General features: G+C 51.1%; 10 protein-coding genes across 10 annotated transcripts; 4 read left to right on the forward strand and 6 right to left on the reverse strand.

The window, feature by feature from the left end:
• Nucleotides 1-279: 279 nt before the first annotated feature.
• Nucleotides 280-897, reverse strand: PFICI_07032 (uncharacterized protein; the record flags this gene model as incomplete). The annotated part of the gene is made up of 1 exon (XM_007835613.1): nt 280-897. One exon carries the CDS (start codon nt 895-897, stop codon nt 280-282), a length of 618 nt encoding a protein of 205 aa, XP_007833804.1.
• A 1,193-nt stretch (nt 898-2,090) lies between these two features.
• On the reverse strand, nt 2,091-3,535 carry PFICI_07033 (uncharacterized protein; the record flags this gene model as incomplete). Its single annotated transcript, XM_007835614.1, has 4 exons — nt 2,091-2,340; nt 2,412-3,292; nt 3,382-3,419; nt 3,487-3,535. The coding sequence occupies 4 exons, from the start codon at nt 3,533-3,535 to the stop codon at nt 2,091-2,093; spliced, it is 1,218 nt and encodes a 405-aa protein (XP_007833805.1).
• Nucleotides 3,536-4,076: 541 nt separating this feature from the next.
• Nucleotides 4,077-5,194, forward strand: PFICI_07034 (uncharacterized protein; the record flags this gene model as incomplete). The annotated part of the gene is made up of 4 exons (XM_007835615.1): nt 4,077-4,145; nt 4,223-4,433; nt 4,535-4,678; nt 4,755-5,194. The coding sequence occupies 4 exons, from the start codon at nt 4,077-4,079 to the stop codon at nt 5,192-5,194; spliced, it is 864 nt and encodes a 287-aa protein (XP_007833806.1).
• Nucleotides 5,195-5,260: 66 nt separating this feature from the next.
• On the reverse strand, nt 5,261-6,132 carry PFICI_07035 (uncharacterized protein; the record flags this gene model as incomplete). The annotated part of the gene is made up of 3 exons (XM_007835616.1): nt 5,261-5,843; nt 5,921-5,983; nt 6,038-6,132. The coding sequence occupies 3 exons, from the start codon at nt 6,130-6,132 to the stop codon at nt 5,261-5,263; spliced, it is 741 nt and encodes a 246-aa protein (XP_007833807.1).
• Nucleotides 6,133-7,021: 889 nt separating this feature from the next.
• On the reverse strand, nt 7,022-7,903 carry PFICI_07036 (uncharacterized protein; the record flags this gene model as incomplete). Its single annotated transcript, XM_007835617.1, has 1 exon — nt 7,022-7,903. The coding sequence occupies one exon, from the start codon at nt 7,901-7,903 to the stop codon at nt 7,022-7,024; it is 882 nt and encodes a 293-aa protein (XP_007833808.1).
• An 819-nt stretch (nt 7,904-8,722) lies between these two features.
• PFICI_07037 (uncharacterized protein) lies at nt 8,723-9,807 on the reverse strand (the record flags this gene model as incomplete). Its single annotated transcript, XM_007835618.1, has 2 exons — nt 8,723-9,507; nt 9,564-9,807. The coding sequence occupies 2 exons, from the start codon at nt 9,805-9,807 to the stop codon at nt 8,723-8,725; spliced, it is 1,029 nt and encodes a 342-aa protein (XP_007833809.1).
• Nucleotides 9,808-10,226: 419 nt separating this feature from the next.
• Nucleotides 10,227-10,715, forward strand: PFICI_07038 (uncharacterized protein; the record flags this gene model as incomplete). Its single annotated transcript, XM_007835619.1, has 1 exon — nt 10,227-10,715. One exon carries the CDS (start codon nt 10,227-10,229, stop codon nt 10,713-10,715), a length of 489 nt encoding a protein of 162 aa, XP_007833810.1.
• Nucleotides 10,716-11,367: 652 nt separating this feature from the next.
• Nucleotides 11,368-12,339, reverse strand: PFICI_07039 (uncharacterized protein; the record flags this gene model as incomplete). The annotated part of the gene is made up of 1 exon (XM_007835620.1): nt 11,368-12,339. One exon carries the CDS (start codon nt 12,337-12,339, stop codon nt 11,368-11,370), a length of 972 nt encoding a protein of 323 aa, XP_007833811.1.
• A 723-nt stretch (nt 12,340-13,062) lies between these two features.
• On the forward strand, nt 13,063-14,778 carry PFICI_07040 (uncharacterized protein; the record flags this gene model as incomplete). Its single annotated transcript, XM_007835621.1, has 1 exon — nt 13,063-14,778. One exon carries the CDS (start codon nt 13,063-13,065, stop codon nt 14,776-14,778), a length of 1,716 nt encoding a protein of 571 aa, XP_007833812.1.
• Nucleotides 14,779-14,898: 120 nt separating this feature from the next.
• PFICI_07041 (uncharacterized protein) lies at nt 14,899-15,423 on the forward strand (the record flags this gene model as incomplete). Its single annotated transcript, XM_007835622.1, has 1 exon — nt 14,899-15,423. The coding sequence occupies one exon, from the start codon at nt 14,899-14,901 to the stop codon at nt 15,421-15,423; it is 525 nt and encodes a 174-aa protein (XP_007833813.1).
• Nucleotides 15,424-15,540: the final 117 nt, after the last annotated feature.

The raw sequence follows: 15,540 nt of genomic DNA on the forward strand, positions 1-15,540 counted from the left end.
TTTCATATTTATATTTGGGTCATTACGCATGGTATTCGCTGCCAAGAGGCACATGACCCACAAAACAAGTCTTCTATACACCAAACTTGTGTGTGACTCCAGTTTTTCTTTCCATGCCAATGATCCACTACTCTGACCTGAATCTTGATGAGCGTCTTCACTGGACAGCATTTCTACGGTAGAATGAGACTCTATGAGGTTTAGGCAATGCTGCCACGGTGGCGGACACGCTGAGGTCTATGCGACTATTGCGTGGGAAAAGAAAATGGTCAGCTCACTTCACGAAACAAATCGAAGAGGGACCACTTGCCATAGGGGACATGTCACATTGAACTCTGCCAGCCACTCGTCGATACAGCGAGGATGGAATAGATGGCCGCAGGGCAGTTTGCGGAGGTCCGTACCGTCGAAAAAGTCTTCAGCACAGATGGCGCAAGACGTTTCCTCCTGGCGAGACAGTCGCTCGGGCTGGGATTTTTGCAAGCGCGGAGTCGGTCTTTTTGGAATTAGAGCCTTCCACTCCTTCAACTTGTCGCATACGCGATGAGGGACGCTTGGCCTTGGCGTGGCTTCATTGCTGTCCCGACCCGCGACGCCGCCCTCGGGTATTGTATCCAAGCGACCGCGCTCAAACTCATGGCTGCTTCGTCGGTTGCGCCTATTGGTGCTTGTGTATTGGACGATCGGGATGGAATTGATGGTGCTGCTGTCCAGCCCGCGTCCTCTAAGTGTTGATCTTGTGCGCGTTGCGACTTCTCGCACCGCCGCGAGGGTGTTTGTCTTCCTCGCTATGCAAACTCCAATCAGGATGACAATGGCTAATACGATGCAGAGAGTTGTCGTAATGGTTGGCGCATTGCCCTTGACTTTTGAAGGATCGGGGGCGGCGCCAGCCATTTGAACTTTTCGGTCGTCTTCTCACATGTGGAAATACTAGAGCGACGACGGTAATGGCGGGACGGCAGGTTGCCAGCAAATTTCGCCGGACGGGGCAATGAGAGAATCGAAGCTGGCAGCATTCAAAGCAAACCCCGCTACGTATGTTATAACAATGCCATTGTTAATATTGAATTGGAAGATTGAAGGGGGGAGTGATAGTCAAGACGGTGCCGAGTGTCGCAGCGGAAAGGTATATGTATATCCCTCGCGCGATTGACCTTAGATGTTTTTGAACTGTTTCAATGTACGTGGGACCGTTCAGACGGTTAAAACAGTCAAGCTTTCGAAAATTGGTGGCATGATTTCATTTCTTTCCCAAGAATATCATTTTGTAAGACGACACAGGGGGTTGGATACAAACATGTACACACATACTCAGTCCCTGGCCTATGCAGCATTCCCGACTTACTCGCGCATCTCCTCGGACATTGACCCCGTGCCACATCAAAAGTCGATGGTGGAATTTCGCCTATTGCTTGGGCGCTTGCAAATTTAGATAAATTTTGCGTAAAAGATCGCCAAAAGTAGATCCGAACTCGTCTAATCTAGAGTCTCGAAAAGCCTCATAGGACCTCGGGAGTTTGTGGACGCGGGATGGGCGGCCTCAGTTCTCTCTCCCCCTGAGTCTTTCTCCTACTTCCCCCGCACACGCCAATGCATAGGTACCTGCTTTTCTGCATACCGCCAGACGGATGTAAAATATCTCAGGTTTCTAGACGTAGGTATTGATTGTGATTAATCCCCTGCGTAGATCATGGGGTTTTCTTCGATTCCGAGAACGTACCTGTCCATGCCTACCTTGTAGAGTCTGCAGGGACTCAGGTCTCGGTAAGTATCCCCGGATTGCCCGTTCCAGCAGTAACTAGGCACTAGCACCACAAACAAGCTTTGGGACTGGAGCGGCTAGGTACCTAAGACTTAGCTCCATCTCCCCCGGATAATGCTGGCACACCCCCGGACCACACGTTGAAGACGTGCAAATCAGATCGGCTGGTATAAAATAATGAGAGTAGCCGATCCAGGAGAATGATTCGGACTTGATATACTGTCCAATTGTGTATGACTGCTTCATTTCTATTGGTTTTATAAGACGCCCTGCCAATATGAAAGGGTGGCCATGTAATAGTAACCAGGCATGGCGGAGTCTTGCTCTACTTGGCTGAAGGCTTGATCCCCATTTTGACCACTGGCGAATTGAGAAAGTTCTCATAGTCATGAAAAGCCTTTGTTTGCTCTTTGGAGATTGCAACTTCCTGTCCTCTCTCCACCACGCCTCGATCATATTCGGCGACCGCTTCGTTCAGGGTCTTGGTGCCGTTTCTGACTGCAATCATGCAATTGACAAACTCGTCGGCATCTCGAATCGCCAAGTTACCTCCCTGCCCACGGTGGAACGTCATGCTATCAACTCTCATGTCAGATGATTGAGGGTTTTGTGCAGATATCAAAAGAGTTCATAATCATTGGCTTACCTGTGTGCTGCATCGCCAGCGAGTGTGACTCTGGCCCCATGGTTATCCCATGGCCGCGTATGCCATATCCTCAACTGGTTCTTTGCAATTTCCACGTCATCTGGCAACAACTTGACAATAGTCTTGTACGGGTCCGCCCAGCCTTCCATTTGCCTTCTAAGCCGTCTGAGACGGTCAGCCGAGGTCTCATCCTGCTCTAGACTATTGTCATCTGGCCAAGTAGTCAAGATGTAAAAGACCCAAGTCTCGGGCTTCTCCAGGTCCGGCTTGTCGAGCAAAAAGATGCCCATGTACATGCTCTTTGGATGCGGCGCCACGTCAACGTTGGGGTTCATCTCGTGGTCCAACCAGAGCGCCTTGTCAGCGGGGAGGGTAAAGGAAAAGTTCATAAAGGTATACGGCAAAATCTCCTGTGCCGCGAGCTCCTCGCCAAGGAGCCATCGCCGTACATTGGAGACGCCGCCGTCGGCACCGACGATGACCGAGGCCGCGATGCTGGTGCCGTCCTCGAATTTCGCGAGCACGCGGTGGTCATTATCGTTTTCGTCTTCCAAGGTCTCAATGTCCACCAGTTTCTTGCCGTACTGGATATCGAGACCCCTGGCCCAGTTCTTCTTGGTCTTCTGAATCTGCAACCTCCTGATTCCAGGAAATGGGGCGGCATTGAGAGTCTCGCCCGTTGCACCATCACGGACGAGAATGCACTGCTTCTCCGAAGTCTTGACATTCAAAGACGAGTCTGGTTGGCATTGTTGCAGGTTGGCCCATAGGTCTTTTGGCAAGAGCTTCTCGAGCTGGGCATGGCCCCAAGATAGTGTGACGCCCCAGTTCCTGCCTCGAGGTGAGGTCTCCCTATCAACTATTGTGAAGGGTATATCATTCTATGGAATCTCATTAGTATGTCTTTGTGCACCTAGGTGATTTCGAGGTGAATGTGGCTTTTGCCCGGTGCAAGGATGGAATACCGTACCTTCTTTAGGCCGTGAGCGAGTGATAATCCGGCAAGGCCTTGTATAAGATATCAGTATACGGGTACGAAAAGAGGGCGACGATGAATCATTCATATAAGACATACCACCGCCAATGATCAACACATGAGGCGAATTAGAAGTGCGTGCAATCATTTTTGAAGACTGATTTAGGCAAATTTGTCCATTCAAGAAGAAAAGCTTCCTCCGTCTTGCAGCACTTCCATCATATACGTTGTACAGCTAGCTGACCCAGCTACGCTTGAGTTTCGTGCTGCCGCGCTACGACGTTCTCCCGGAACTCTATGGGGAATCCCGTAAGTGTAAGACCTAACCGGCGGGCACCGAGACAGGACGCTCAATGAAGGTCCCGCGAGATCTCTGCACAAGTTGGAACCAAAATATAAACTTCATATGTCACGTTTTGTGATACCACTAGTAGTCGCTCCTGCATGGCAGTGTATGCATCCCGGCACACACGGGTTGGGCCAACTCACATGTGACATACCGCCTGACCTATATACGCAGATGGGTATGTAGGTATGTAGGCACTCCAACTTTGGCGTTACATCATCACCAATGTTGCTGAAGCAACTCTCCCAACTCCTTCACCATGCACCAACACACACCAATTGCTGCCTTTGCTAGATCTCGAGCGTTTACTCTTCTTGTCCTGATTCTATTAGTCCTTCCGACCATGGATTGGTATTCTCATCCCAAAGCAAAAGTTCGAGCTGCCGACTGGGGAAAACAAGATGTCGCCGAGGTATGTAATAACCATTTCGCCCAGCCTCAATGTGTGTGCAGAGAGGCTCGATCTAACCGACAGTTACGGCCTCTTAGCTCAAGCGTAAACTTATCACTGCGAACCACATATTGCACAACCAGGACGTTGTTGATGCATATGGCCACATCTCCGTACGACATCCCCAGAACCGAGATGTCTACATCATGTCTGGGTACATGGCGCCCGCACTTGTCAAGAGCTCTGATGACCTCATTGAATACTATGTCAACGACTCGAGCACTGTTGACCCAAACGCCAAGAAAGGGTGTAAGTTGGGAAAACGGCTCTTCTTCTCAGCCATGCATGCGCTATTGATTTTGGGTTTTTTCCCTTCACATTTACTGAATATTTCTCGTTCCCTATATCAGATGCAGAGCGCTTCATCCATGGAGAAATGTTTAGGGTATATCCCGAGGTCAACTGCGTGGTTCACAGTCACGCAGAAGCGGTTCTGCCCTACGTGGCTGCAGACGTGCGCATGATGGCGGTATTCCACATGGCAGGCTTTCTCGGTAAGAAGTCTCCTAGCATCAACGATTCGAATCTTCAATATTCTTCCTTCTTTGCTCATATACGTTGGATAAAAAGGCTCCGAAGTTCCCGTCTTCGATGTAGGCCAGATATATCAGCCGGGGGATCAGCAGGACATGCTCATCCGCAACACACGTCTGGGCACGGCGCTCGCCAAGTACTTTTCCCGGAATCCGCACCAAGAGGCGCCCTCGCTGGACCACACAGTCGTGCTGATGAAACGCCATGGATACACGACGCACGGCGTGGATATCGAGACGGCCGTCTATCGTGCCATCTATACCAAGATTAATGCCGGCGTGCAGTCGAATGCGCTGCTCATTGGCAACGTTCGAAACAGCGAGCACCCAGGTTCGTCTCCCAGCGCTCTGCCCAAGCCCATGTCCCAGAAGATGCTGGAGGACTGCGAAACCATGAATGAGGGCACTCAGGACAAGCCATGGGCGCTCTGGGTGGCCGAGGTAGAGAACAATAGCCTCTATGTCAATAAGGGCTAGAGGTGTTTACATTCTTTTTTCTCGTGGATAAGTAGATTTAATACGTTCAAACTTGAAACAACAATTTTAAACCTTGACCCCGGTGAGATATTGCACAGCAGCCTTTAGTATACTCTCCACAACCTCGACTTCTTCCATATTTCGAGGAGCATAGACCATGACCCATCCTCGATTCACAAACGGCAAACAGAATCTCTGACCCCAGCCCTTCTCCACCACCTCAATGGCATCGCGATCGCTCAGCCACACATGCAAGCTGTCGTCGGACGGGTGCGCGTGTCCAATCTCGTGGTCCAGGATCTTGTCCCGGGCTACGGGGTTGAGCGACGACACGTCGCGCTTGGCGTAGAGCCCGTCGGTGGTCTTGCCCTCGGTGTGCGAGGGCTTGACCTCCAAGAGGTCGGGATGCTCTGCCGCCAGCACCGTGACCATGTCGTGCAGTCGGGCCCGCGACGCCGTCGAGAGCACCCTGTCGGGGACCTGGCGCTGCGGCAGGATGCGCGGCATCAGCTTGGGCCGTGGCACCCCGCGCGTTGGCAGCTCAGTCAGGTGCAGTGGCCCGGACGACCGGTCATAGACTGATGTGTCCAAGAGGTCGTCGTTGGCCAAGAGGGCTTTAACCCTCAGCTTGGTCATCCTCCAGTAGCCTCTGTGGCAGATTCGTTAGTCAAGCCTCTCTCCCTCCCATTTTTGAGTAACTGGACCCCGGCTTCCCAGGGTACTCACGCCCATGTTGGAGGTGTGCCGCCGGTTCCAAACGATTTCCAGTCGGAAAAGTCCTTGACTGTCCTGCATGAGAATGAGCCTAGACCTCTAGAATGGTGTGACCTGGGTAAGACCGACCACGCGATGCTGATAGCTGCCGTCGTGATGAGACCCGTCGCCAGCGGGTTCGTTCTCACCACCGAAACTGCCTGTTCAAATGCCCCACTCGCCATGATTTCTTGAGTGATCACTGAACTGATCGCTACTGGTGAATTGTCATGAATGCAGAAGTTCGTCCCAGTTTTCAAAGACGAAAAGTAAATATCGTCGATGGCTTGGGGCTGGACTCTGTTGTGTGACGCGGAAAGTTGGAGCTGGGTCTGAAGTAGCGGGGAGGCCCCAGCCGTCACCGGACGTCCGTCGTCATAGTCTGTGTATCTACAGCCAATGGCCTCAAATCATGAATGCTTCATTATCAAGTTGTGAAATACGGGGACTCTCATTGTGTAAGTCATAATATGACACAGTCGAGGTATTAAGAAGCTTGGATTCAAGACAGTAAAGCCGCATTCGGAATGGCGCCACTATATACACGTCTTTCTGGGAGACTTGTGCCGATCCGGTTTACAACCAGCCAGCGGACACCCAATGTGCAAACAGTGACCTGAACATGCCAACGAGACATTGGTCTTCACTGCTGTTTCCATGCCGATTGTGAAGATTCGGATTTATGATTCATTCTACTGTGGAAACAGCAAAAGGATTTTCCCAGCAGCCATCTCTCGTGCGATAAGAGATTTGATGCGGCCGTAGCTCGTACATCCCAACAATATGCAGTATGCAATCGACCGCTGGTTGCACATGCTTGTGAGTTGTTGGCTCCCAGGCCCTCTTATTCGACGAGAAAATCGTGGACGAGTCCGTACCACGCAAAAGAGACCCTGACTGGTGGGTTGCTCTATCACGCCTAGCTGTTGGGGTGTACAGCATTTGAAGCTTCGCGATGGCTTTTCCAAACGAACTCGCCAGGACTGGGGCCAGGTGAAGAACATTGTTGTGATGAGCTTTAGAACGGTACTTCGCATCCCGAAATTCTGCAAGGTCTGTACCTGGGTATGGTGATCACATCAACACCTTCTTGAAAGCATCACCGAGGCCCCTTTGCTCAAGCCACGCTTCCACAGCCTTCATGTCATTGCGGTTGGCCCTCTCGCCCCTGCGCTCGCCAAGCAGGTCTGTGATCTCTTGCATGCCGTCAAAAACGCGCTGGAGCTGGCCCGTCTCCCGGTGGCGCTCGCTGACCTTTTTGTGGTGCGCGGGAATGTCGCCCCAGCTGTCGGTCTTGATGAACTTCATGTAGTCGTCGATGCTCTTGGAGCCGCCCTCTAGACACAGGATGCCCGGCTTGCCCGCCAGTAGAAACCCGCTTAGTCCGTATGAGGGTCCATGATTGATGAGATCATCTCTCTTGGAGCGCGTGCTGATGGACGGAAAGTAGAACCATACTCGGACTAGAGGCTCACTTGTTGATTCTGTATTCACTGTCATGGCAGCAGCGTCGCGATTGGATTTGATGTGTTGGACACAAGCCTCCCGTACGTATTCGATGCCGCCCAGGAGGTCCTCATCTGGTATGTCGGTCTGGACGTTTGTCACCTCGGCCTTGCTCATCCATCCCGGTTGTATGATCCTAATACGCACAGGGGAAGGCTCAGCAGGTGGCTCCGTCTCTTCATATTTGATTGGCACGATGAGTTCCAAAACTATCGATCGCGACCCCACGGGCTCGTCTATCTCGCTGGATAGATCAAGATTGAGCGATATTGATAGTGTTGATGAAACACGCGTAGGCATTTCTGATGCGCCTTCAATCCATTCAATAAGACTCGTTCGAGAAGCATCAGAGTTCGAGTCCAATTGCGCGTCCTCCGGGTACATGGCCAGAAGAAGGTCAATTTGGCTGAGCTGCAGCTCCAACAAATCCTGCGGCAAGATTTTAGCCATTTTGCAAATCTCTTCTCTGAAGACTCTGCAATATGCTCAGCTGTATCGCGCTGGGCTTATTATGTCGCGTTGACCATATGTAAAAATGTGTATACTCGACAGAGAATTGCCCGGTATCGCAATAGACCATGTTCTGTGATTTTGTACTGGCAGCTGACGGCGGCTGCAGAAACATCGTCATTGAGGCCATAGACTCTGGTCATCATACTGTTCCCGGCTTGATAGCAACGACTTGACTTGCAAGATTATTCAGTCTCCATCATTGACAAAAAGATACTGAATCGAGAGAGCGTCTGCATTTGCCATGTTTCCTGGAAAAGTATTGCTATGAGCCTTCTCTATTTCTTTTGAAGCATCTCTGTTGACAACCACTATACTACAGAACTCAGGGTCCACTTTCATTCCTCCCCAGTACACCTTACCCACAAGTACTTGACCGCATACTCTGCTATTATAACTTTTTGGATTGTGGTGAGAGCAAGTATATGACCGACTGACGTTTTCGCCAATCTCATGTGTTGAAGTAAGTTATGACCCTGCAGTGGCCGCCGCCTTGATGAACCAACTCAATCGAGCTCCATGGAGATATTTCATATTGAGGCAGGGCCAGTATTACAATTCCAAGACCGCCTGCGTCGCTATGCATACTGTCTGCTACATTGGTGTACACAGCCTAGTGTCCCATAGGAATTTCGATGTCAAAATATAGAATAAGAATATACTGTAAGATGGGATTTGTTTATGCTGTTATACAGTTCTATGACGCTATTTCCCATTTCTACATATTCATGATACATCGTAGAGTCTTAAGACATTCATTCATTGCCCAGTCCGAGCATAAATCCCGTCATAAACCTTTCCTAGCCACCCATCTGCAGCTCCGGCTCTGGCGACGATTCCGAGTCCACCAGCAGCCCAGGCGACTCCCACCAGCGCCGCAATACTATTGATGGACCACCAGGCCCGGCTCCTCCTCTTTCGAAGCTTCTTGTCAACTGTAGTCCTCCTCCAGCCCACCGGAGGAGCGACACCCAACCACTTCGCCCACCCCCAGGCCATGTGACCTACGCCGACTGCCAGGAGAAGTGTGTAAGCGATCCATGGCTGGATGCCATGCCTCGCAAATCCGTGTGCCACATACTCCAGACCAATATTTGAGCTGTCACCTTCCACCATCAGAGGCAGGACTCTGTTCATAAAAATGTGCGCCAACAGAGGCGGGAGGAGAATATAACCAGATATCGACACGTTGGACAGTTGCGGCCAGATCCGGAGACCATTCTTTGACCTGTCGGAAGAACTGGTTGATGATGTCTTGGATCGGTGCAAGGCATACATGCCGGGCGTCGCACCGCCATATCTCTTGAGGTTTTGTGACCGTCGGACGAGGCGCAGAGAGAGGCCGGCTAGCACGTGTGCTGCGATCGGGAGGCCGACGAGGAGAGGTTCGGAAACGCTTGTCTGATAGATTTCGCGGGCCATGAGGAGGAATGGCTCCGAGTACGGTACATTTTGGTAGATCAGGGGTATCAAGGATGTGTTCACCATGTGTAGCCCAGCGAAGGCGGTGAATGTGTAGAAAGAGTAGCGCTGGATTCTCGTTACTACAAGCTGGTTAGTTTTTGATAGAGATAGTGTTTAAAACATGAGGTAAACGAACAGTAGTATACTGCCCCATGATTGCTACCGCTCAGACCCAGAGCCGAAGAGTGTAGGCTTGACGATCCAAAAGTGGACTGTGAGTTGAGCGAGCCTGTAGACTCGTCCAAGTTTTCCTCGGGCAGAGGCGGCAGTGGTTTTTCCTGAGATGGGCTCTCTGCAATGGGTTGGGGATCTAGCTGCAGGAGTGATATCATAGTCTCCTGGGAAGCTTTATGTGTTAAGGCCGGAGTTCGCGACTCCATCTTGTCCTGGTGGTTGCACAAGCAATGCTTGAGCTGGTGATGATGTACGACAAACAAACCGAAAATTGAAGCTGTCGCGAGCGCCTCTGCTTGGTACCTCCAGCGGTCAGCGCGCTGGAAATCACCTACGTAATGGCCCTGAGCGGCGATCTGCAGGGATCTTGTTAGCGCTGTTTCGACTTGGATCCAATGGCAACTCGCCAATTTCAGAGCTGCCATCCAGCGCCAACTCCGCTGCAAGCCGATCTTAGCGACATCGCAGTCAGGAAACCTCGTCTTCAGCACCACACACACCAACCAGCATACAACTCATTTACACGCGCGCAAAGCTACCAACCACGTGGTTGATACCGTGCTATTCGACTGTCATCGTTCCTTTTGACTGATTGTATTATTTGCAGCTAAACGCGACATCCACAATGCCGCCACGACATCAGACTCTCCCGAGTGCGCAGACGGCCTCAGCCCGCGCAGCTAGGCAGTCGTTCTACTGCGAACTGTGCTCCAAAGGCTACAGCCGCATGAACGACTATGAAGCACACCTCTCATCCTACGATCACTCGCATCGGCAGCGCATGAGGGACATGAAGCAAATGGTCAAGGACCCCACGGCCGCCGCGAGAGCAAGAAAGGCAGAGCAAAAATCCGACGGTCTCATAAGCATCAAGCTGGGTGAAGGCGGCAGTGGCAGCGCGTCTGGAGCGGGCGGAGGCTTCAAGAAAGGCGGCTTTAAAAAGAGTGGCTTCAAGAGTGCTTTTGCTCCCTCTGGTGGCGAAGACGAAAAGAGCGTTAGTGATGCGGTTGCGAAAGACGGAATCAAGGAGAAGAGGATCGTTAGCCTCCAGGACGAAAGCGACACCGAAGATGAAGGATACGAGGTCTATGATCCGAGGAAGCCGACAGACTGAATTCCGACCCTATGAACAGCGTTTAGGCATTTATATCGAGGGCACAGCAGCTTTGGACCTTGTCCGCTGCGTTCATTTGAATTCTTCTTGGAAGATCACGGCAGGGAAAGCAGCAGCGGTGATCGCTTGCCCCATTGAGGAATCTCAAAGAAAATAGTCAAGTGCAGCTTGAGGACTCCCTTGAGGCCTCTTCGCAAGACCCCTGGCCATGGCGTTGGGTCGTGCTACCCAAGAGCAAAGATCTTGCAGCTGGCACAAGTTAGATCGACACTCATCATTACGAAATAGCACCAGCCAGTAATCATGGTGCTATCTACTCCGAGCGACCTTCGGCGATACAGCTCATTGTTTTTGACTAGCGGTCAAAGCAGTGCAAATTTAGGAGATTGGATTACGACACCAGTCATACGCACAGCCCAGTCTGTAAGCAAGCTTGGAGGTTCATAGTCGATCAGATATCACGGCCAGCATTACGAGCACGTGGCTTTATCAGAATGACTCCAAGTATGATCATCGTTGAAAAACTTCAAGATGAAAGGTCATCATGGACTACTCAGGCTGCATGCCTGTAGAATCCAGGTCACGAGAAAAGGGAATGTCATCGTCTCTATTCGATCTTGTACTATGCCCGGGTATTGAATGCGGTTGTAGTCTATAGCTTCCCTTTCGTCTTGTTCTCTGGCCATGGTCGCATGATGGACTGCTGTGTCATGGACGCGACAAGGTGGCCCTTCTCGTCCCAGAGCCTAGCCTCTGTATATGTCCTGCCTAGACCTCCTGCTGTAGTTCTCCGTTCTCTCAGATGCCAGGAACTCAAATCTATGTCGGATGAAAAGAGGCGCAAAGCAAAGTCCAATGAACTACAGGCCGCCGAGTCGTCGAGCCACTTATGGCTGTGTCCCAACGGTAGGAAAGCGAGGCCACCATCAAGCAGGAAGGCGACCGCAGCTGCCCTCTCATCTCGTGACTCTAGCGGCGCACGTGTCCTGCTCCAGTCTCCAGACGTCTTGTCGGTAATGGGGAGGTGTTCTTGTGTCGTTTGTTTTTGCTTATTGGCGCCCCCAACGTTCTGCCCCGAGACACCCTCTGGACAAAGCCTTGTGTCAAAGAAAGAATCACCCAAAGCAAACGACTCGATGACTTTGGCGGCATCCTTTTCGTCCATTTGGCCTGAAGCGACGGCCTCTCGCGCCAACTCCCCAAAGGATCGACTCTTTTCCGGTCCAGAGTACTGTAATACTGGCGGGGTCGAGTACGTGAGCATTGCCGGCTCTTCTATTTGGAAGTCGGCCAGAAGCTCAAGACACACGCGCTTCTTTCCATCGGGCCGGATTTGGCTGACCTCAACCCGTCGTGTGGCAAAGGTCTTTGTATTCCGTGACGAGTGCACCGTACAGTAGAGCTTCTCCGTGGTTGATGCCGGTCCCAGAAAATGTCCGACAAGCGAGTAAAGCCTATGTGTCGGGGGAACCGTCTTGCATGCAGCGTGGACGGCTATTCCCAAAGTACAGCCTCCATAGGCGATAGGCAGCGCGTTGCCCATGCGTTCAGGAGGGATGCGCGATGCATATTCACCGGGTCCGATTTCGTCGATGCTTAGCTGCTCTGCTAAGGAGGCAACCATTTTTACTCAATAGCGACCTTTGCTCACTTCTGGTTTCCGTAGTACTGTGCGTCTCTAGTAGTAGAATAGAACACGATGGTTTTTTTCGATTGTAAAACATGAAGCGTACCTAGGTAGTCAGACACTGGGAATATGGTGATTTATTATTAATCCATCTTGAAGCATGCCTGACCAGAGCTGTGGATGCTTTACCGAGGCTCCTCGGAGTAGCCAGAGACCCACTATCTTAGCTGGTCCCCAGTGAACGTCTCGTTCACCTAAAAGCCGCCTCTGGACCTGAATTATACCATTTAGAGCCTGGTTCTATCTGATCGGAGATTCACACAAACCATAAGTCGATTACGAGATTGTAAAATCTACAAAGCAAGAATATGTGACTGAGAACAGTACCTAGTTGACGACCCAATTACCATGACCAAACTACATTATACGATACATGCCTAGTACCTAGGTACAAATGGCACATACTCAGCACGGTTTACATGCTAAACTTTGAAGTCGACCCTGCAGTGTGCACTTGGCTTAGGTACCTACCTACACAAGATGACCCGCTGACTGGCTCGCCAATTATCGCCTGATTAGAAGAAGCAGGCATTGCAATTCTTCCTCGACGAATAGAAACCTCCTTTGCTTATTTGTTTCTGCATCAACGTTCATGCTGACACTGTCGGCTCGTTGCCAAGGATACGCTTGCTCTGGTCGCTAAATTAACCCATGAGCAAGATGGACATGGCAATAGATGATTATTCGACGGGAAAACACATTTTACTCCTGAGAAAATGGCTTGAGCAATGCGACAGACACCATGACGACAGGTGCAAGGCTGTATCGATAGCAGATCGGCCATCATGGCAAGTGCCAGACTGGGTGATTGATACCAACCAAGGCTGCATCGTTCCAGGCTCCTCGATCAAGCAATACGCAGCCCTGAGCTACGTGTGGGAGTCACCCTCGCCAGAGGGCAGCCGAGTAACTTCAGAAAGGCTGATGCTCTGCCACGACAATATTGAGGAGTTCCAAAGGCCGGGCTTCCTCTCCGCTGACGTAAAAAAGAGCCTTCCGGCGGCAGTGCAAGATTCGATTGTCCTGGTCCTGCAATCCGGCGTACGGTATCTCTGGGTCGATTGCCTGTGCATTGTCCAGCACACAGAAACGACTGGAGACAGGGTCAAGGCGATGAGCGAGATATACTATGGAGCTTATTTCACCATTGTTGCAGCCACAACAGGAGGAGGACTATTCGATCGAAAGCCTGGCGATAATGTAGCTGCGAAAGCTCGTCGTGCCCTCCTATGGCGCAGGGGTGCCCTTTGGTTTACCGCAAATGCGCAACGTCTCTATAGCTCGCTCCTCGCATCACACTGGGCCACTCGTGGGTGGACATTCCAGGAGCAGCTGCTTTCCAAACGATCTATCAACTTTATTGACGAAATAGTCTTCTGGGACTGTGAATGTTCCGTGTGGTGGCCTAGTTTAGCAGAGCTTGAAAACGGTAGCGGCGACACGAGCAATCCCAAGCCTGGGCCAGAATTTGACTGCAATAGTATGAAATACGACACTTTCGGTATTGCGAATGAGAAATATATAGAGGCGCAAAAGCACAAGGAACTGTCCCAGTCGCTCAAGTCAACCTCGGTTCCCAATTTCAGGCTCTATATGGAGCTGATATGCCGCTACAATCACCGGAATCTCACATACCCCCAGGATGCGCTGCCCGCCTTCTCTGGAGTGCTGAGATGCGTTGCAGAAGCATCTTCGAGCCGATTTATATGTGGATTGCCGGTCCTCTTTCTTGATGCCGCTCTTCTGTGGCAGCCGCTCTGGAAAGCAAAGAGGAGACTCGCAACGGACAGGGGCAGAAATATTGCCCCGTCAGCACCACTCCCTTCCTGGTCCTGGGTAGGGTGGCAATGTCTGATTGACCCAGAGAGCATGGTCAGTGGCCTTGACTATGAAGTAGGAGATGTCATGGACGGCATTTCAGACCCGCCTCACAGGTCTTGGAAAACATCAAAGCTGGTCGACTGGTACATTCTACCAAATAAGGATGTCCAAACTGGAGAACTATTGAAAGAGCATCAATGGATGGAGTCATGTAAATTGTTCCAGAGCAGTCCCTACGCTGAAGACTTGCCGAAAGGATGGTCCCGCAAGTTGGGTTCCGAATTCGTATCTTGGGAGGAAGCAGGCGATGCCGCCATACTTCAGCTTTGGAAGACTCATGTTGGGGAAACTCCGATGTCAGAAGACTCTCCGGGGCCAGCGTCCAAGCCGGTTGAGTGGTATTTTCATGGTGTCCAAGACGACATCTTGTACTACTATCCAATTCCTACGAGCAATGCCTCCTCACCGACTGCCGCAAGTTTAAGCGATGCACCCTTTCTATCCTGCGTCACTACGGTGGCACATTTCAAGGTCCGGAGGATGCTTGTCTGCTGACACGTGGCTGAATATGATACAGATTCGGGGATGAGGTATTCTTTGGCCTCTTGTGCCTTTCCTATAAAACAAACCATCATCTATAGAAACAAGCCCAGAGTCGAGGACTGCAACTCGGTTATGACACTCGAGGATGACCAAGGGAGATGGTCTGGTTTGCTCCGGGTCATGGATGATGATGCGGTCATTGAAAGTGGGCAGACGATTCAACTCGTTGCCATATCAAAGGGCAGTACTAGTCGCCGTGAAGCCGCCCAGACTTATGAAGTCTACGTCGACAACTGTGGGTACTACAATGCCGGAAATGTCCAATACCAATTCGAGTCCGTTGCCAGCACTTGGAGAATATCCGAAGAGTCCATTGATGATGCAATAGGCTCGGCAGTGCCCTCTCAAAAAGAGAGGTCTCACACCACCTGTGTGGGAAGCGAAAATGAAAAGACCACACCGGATCTGGGGAAGCTCAACTCTAAAAATGTCGAGTCTCGCAAACTTTCGGGATGGGGGGATGAGATCTACTTCTTTTACAATGTTCTCTGGGTAGAGACCATTGACGGTGTCATGTATAGGAAAGCGGCCGGACGTATCCCCGAGGACATCTGGGAGCAGACTTGTGGTATCCCACAGAGAATAGTACTTGGATAAGGTGGGAGTGGGAGAGGGAGTATCTGGAATGAACGGCCGTATAAGGCGTCAGCATCATGCATGCTGTATGCTGAGTCGACAATGGTGATTTGTCGATTCTATCCCATATACAAGGAT

This window comes from Pestalotiopsis fici (assembly GCF_000516985.1).
Source record: "Pestalotiopsis fici W106-1 unplaced genomic scaffold PFICI_Scf_4, whole genome shotgun sequence".
Classification (NCBI taxonomy): Eukaryota; Fungi; Ascomycota; class Sordariomycetes; order Amphisphaeriales; family Sporocadaceae; genus Pestalotiopsis; species Pestalotiopsis fici.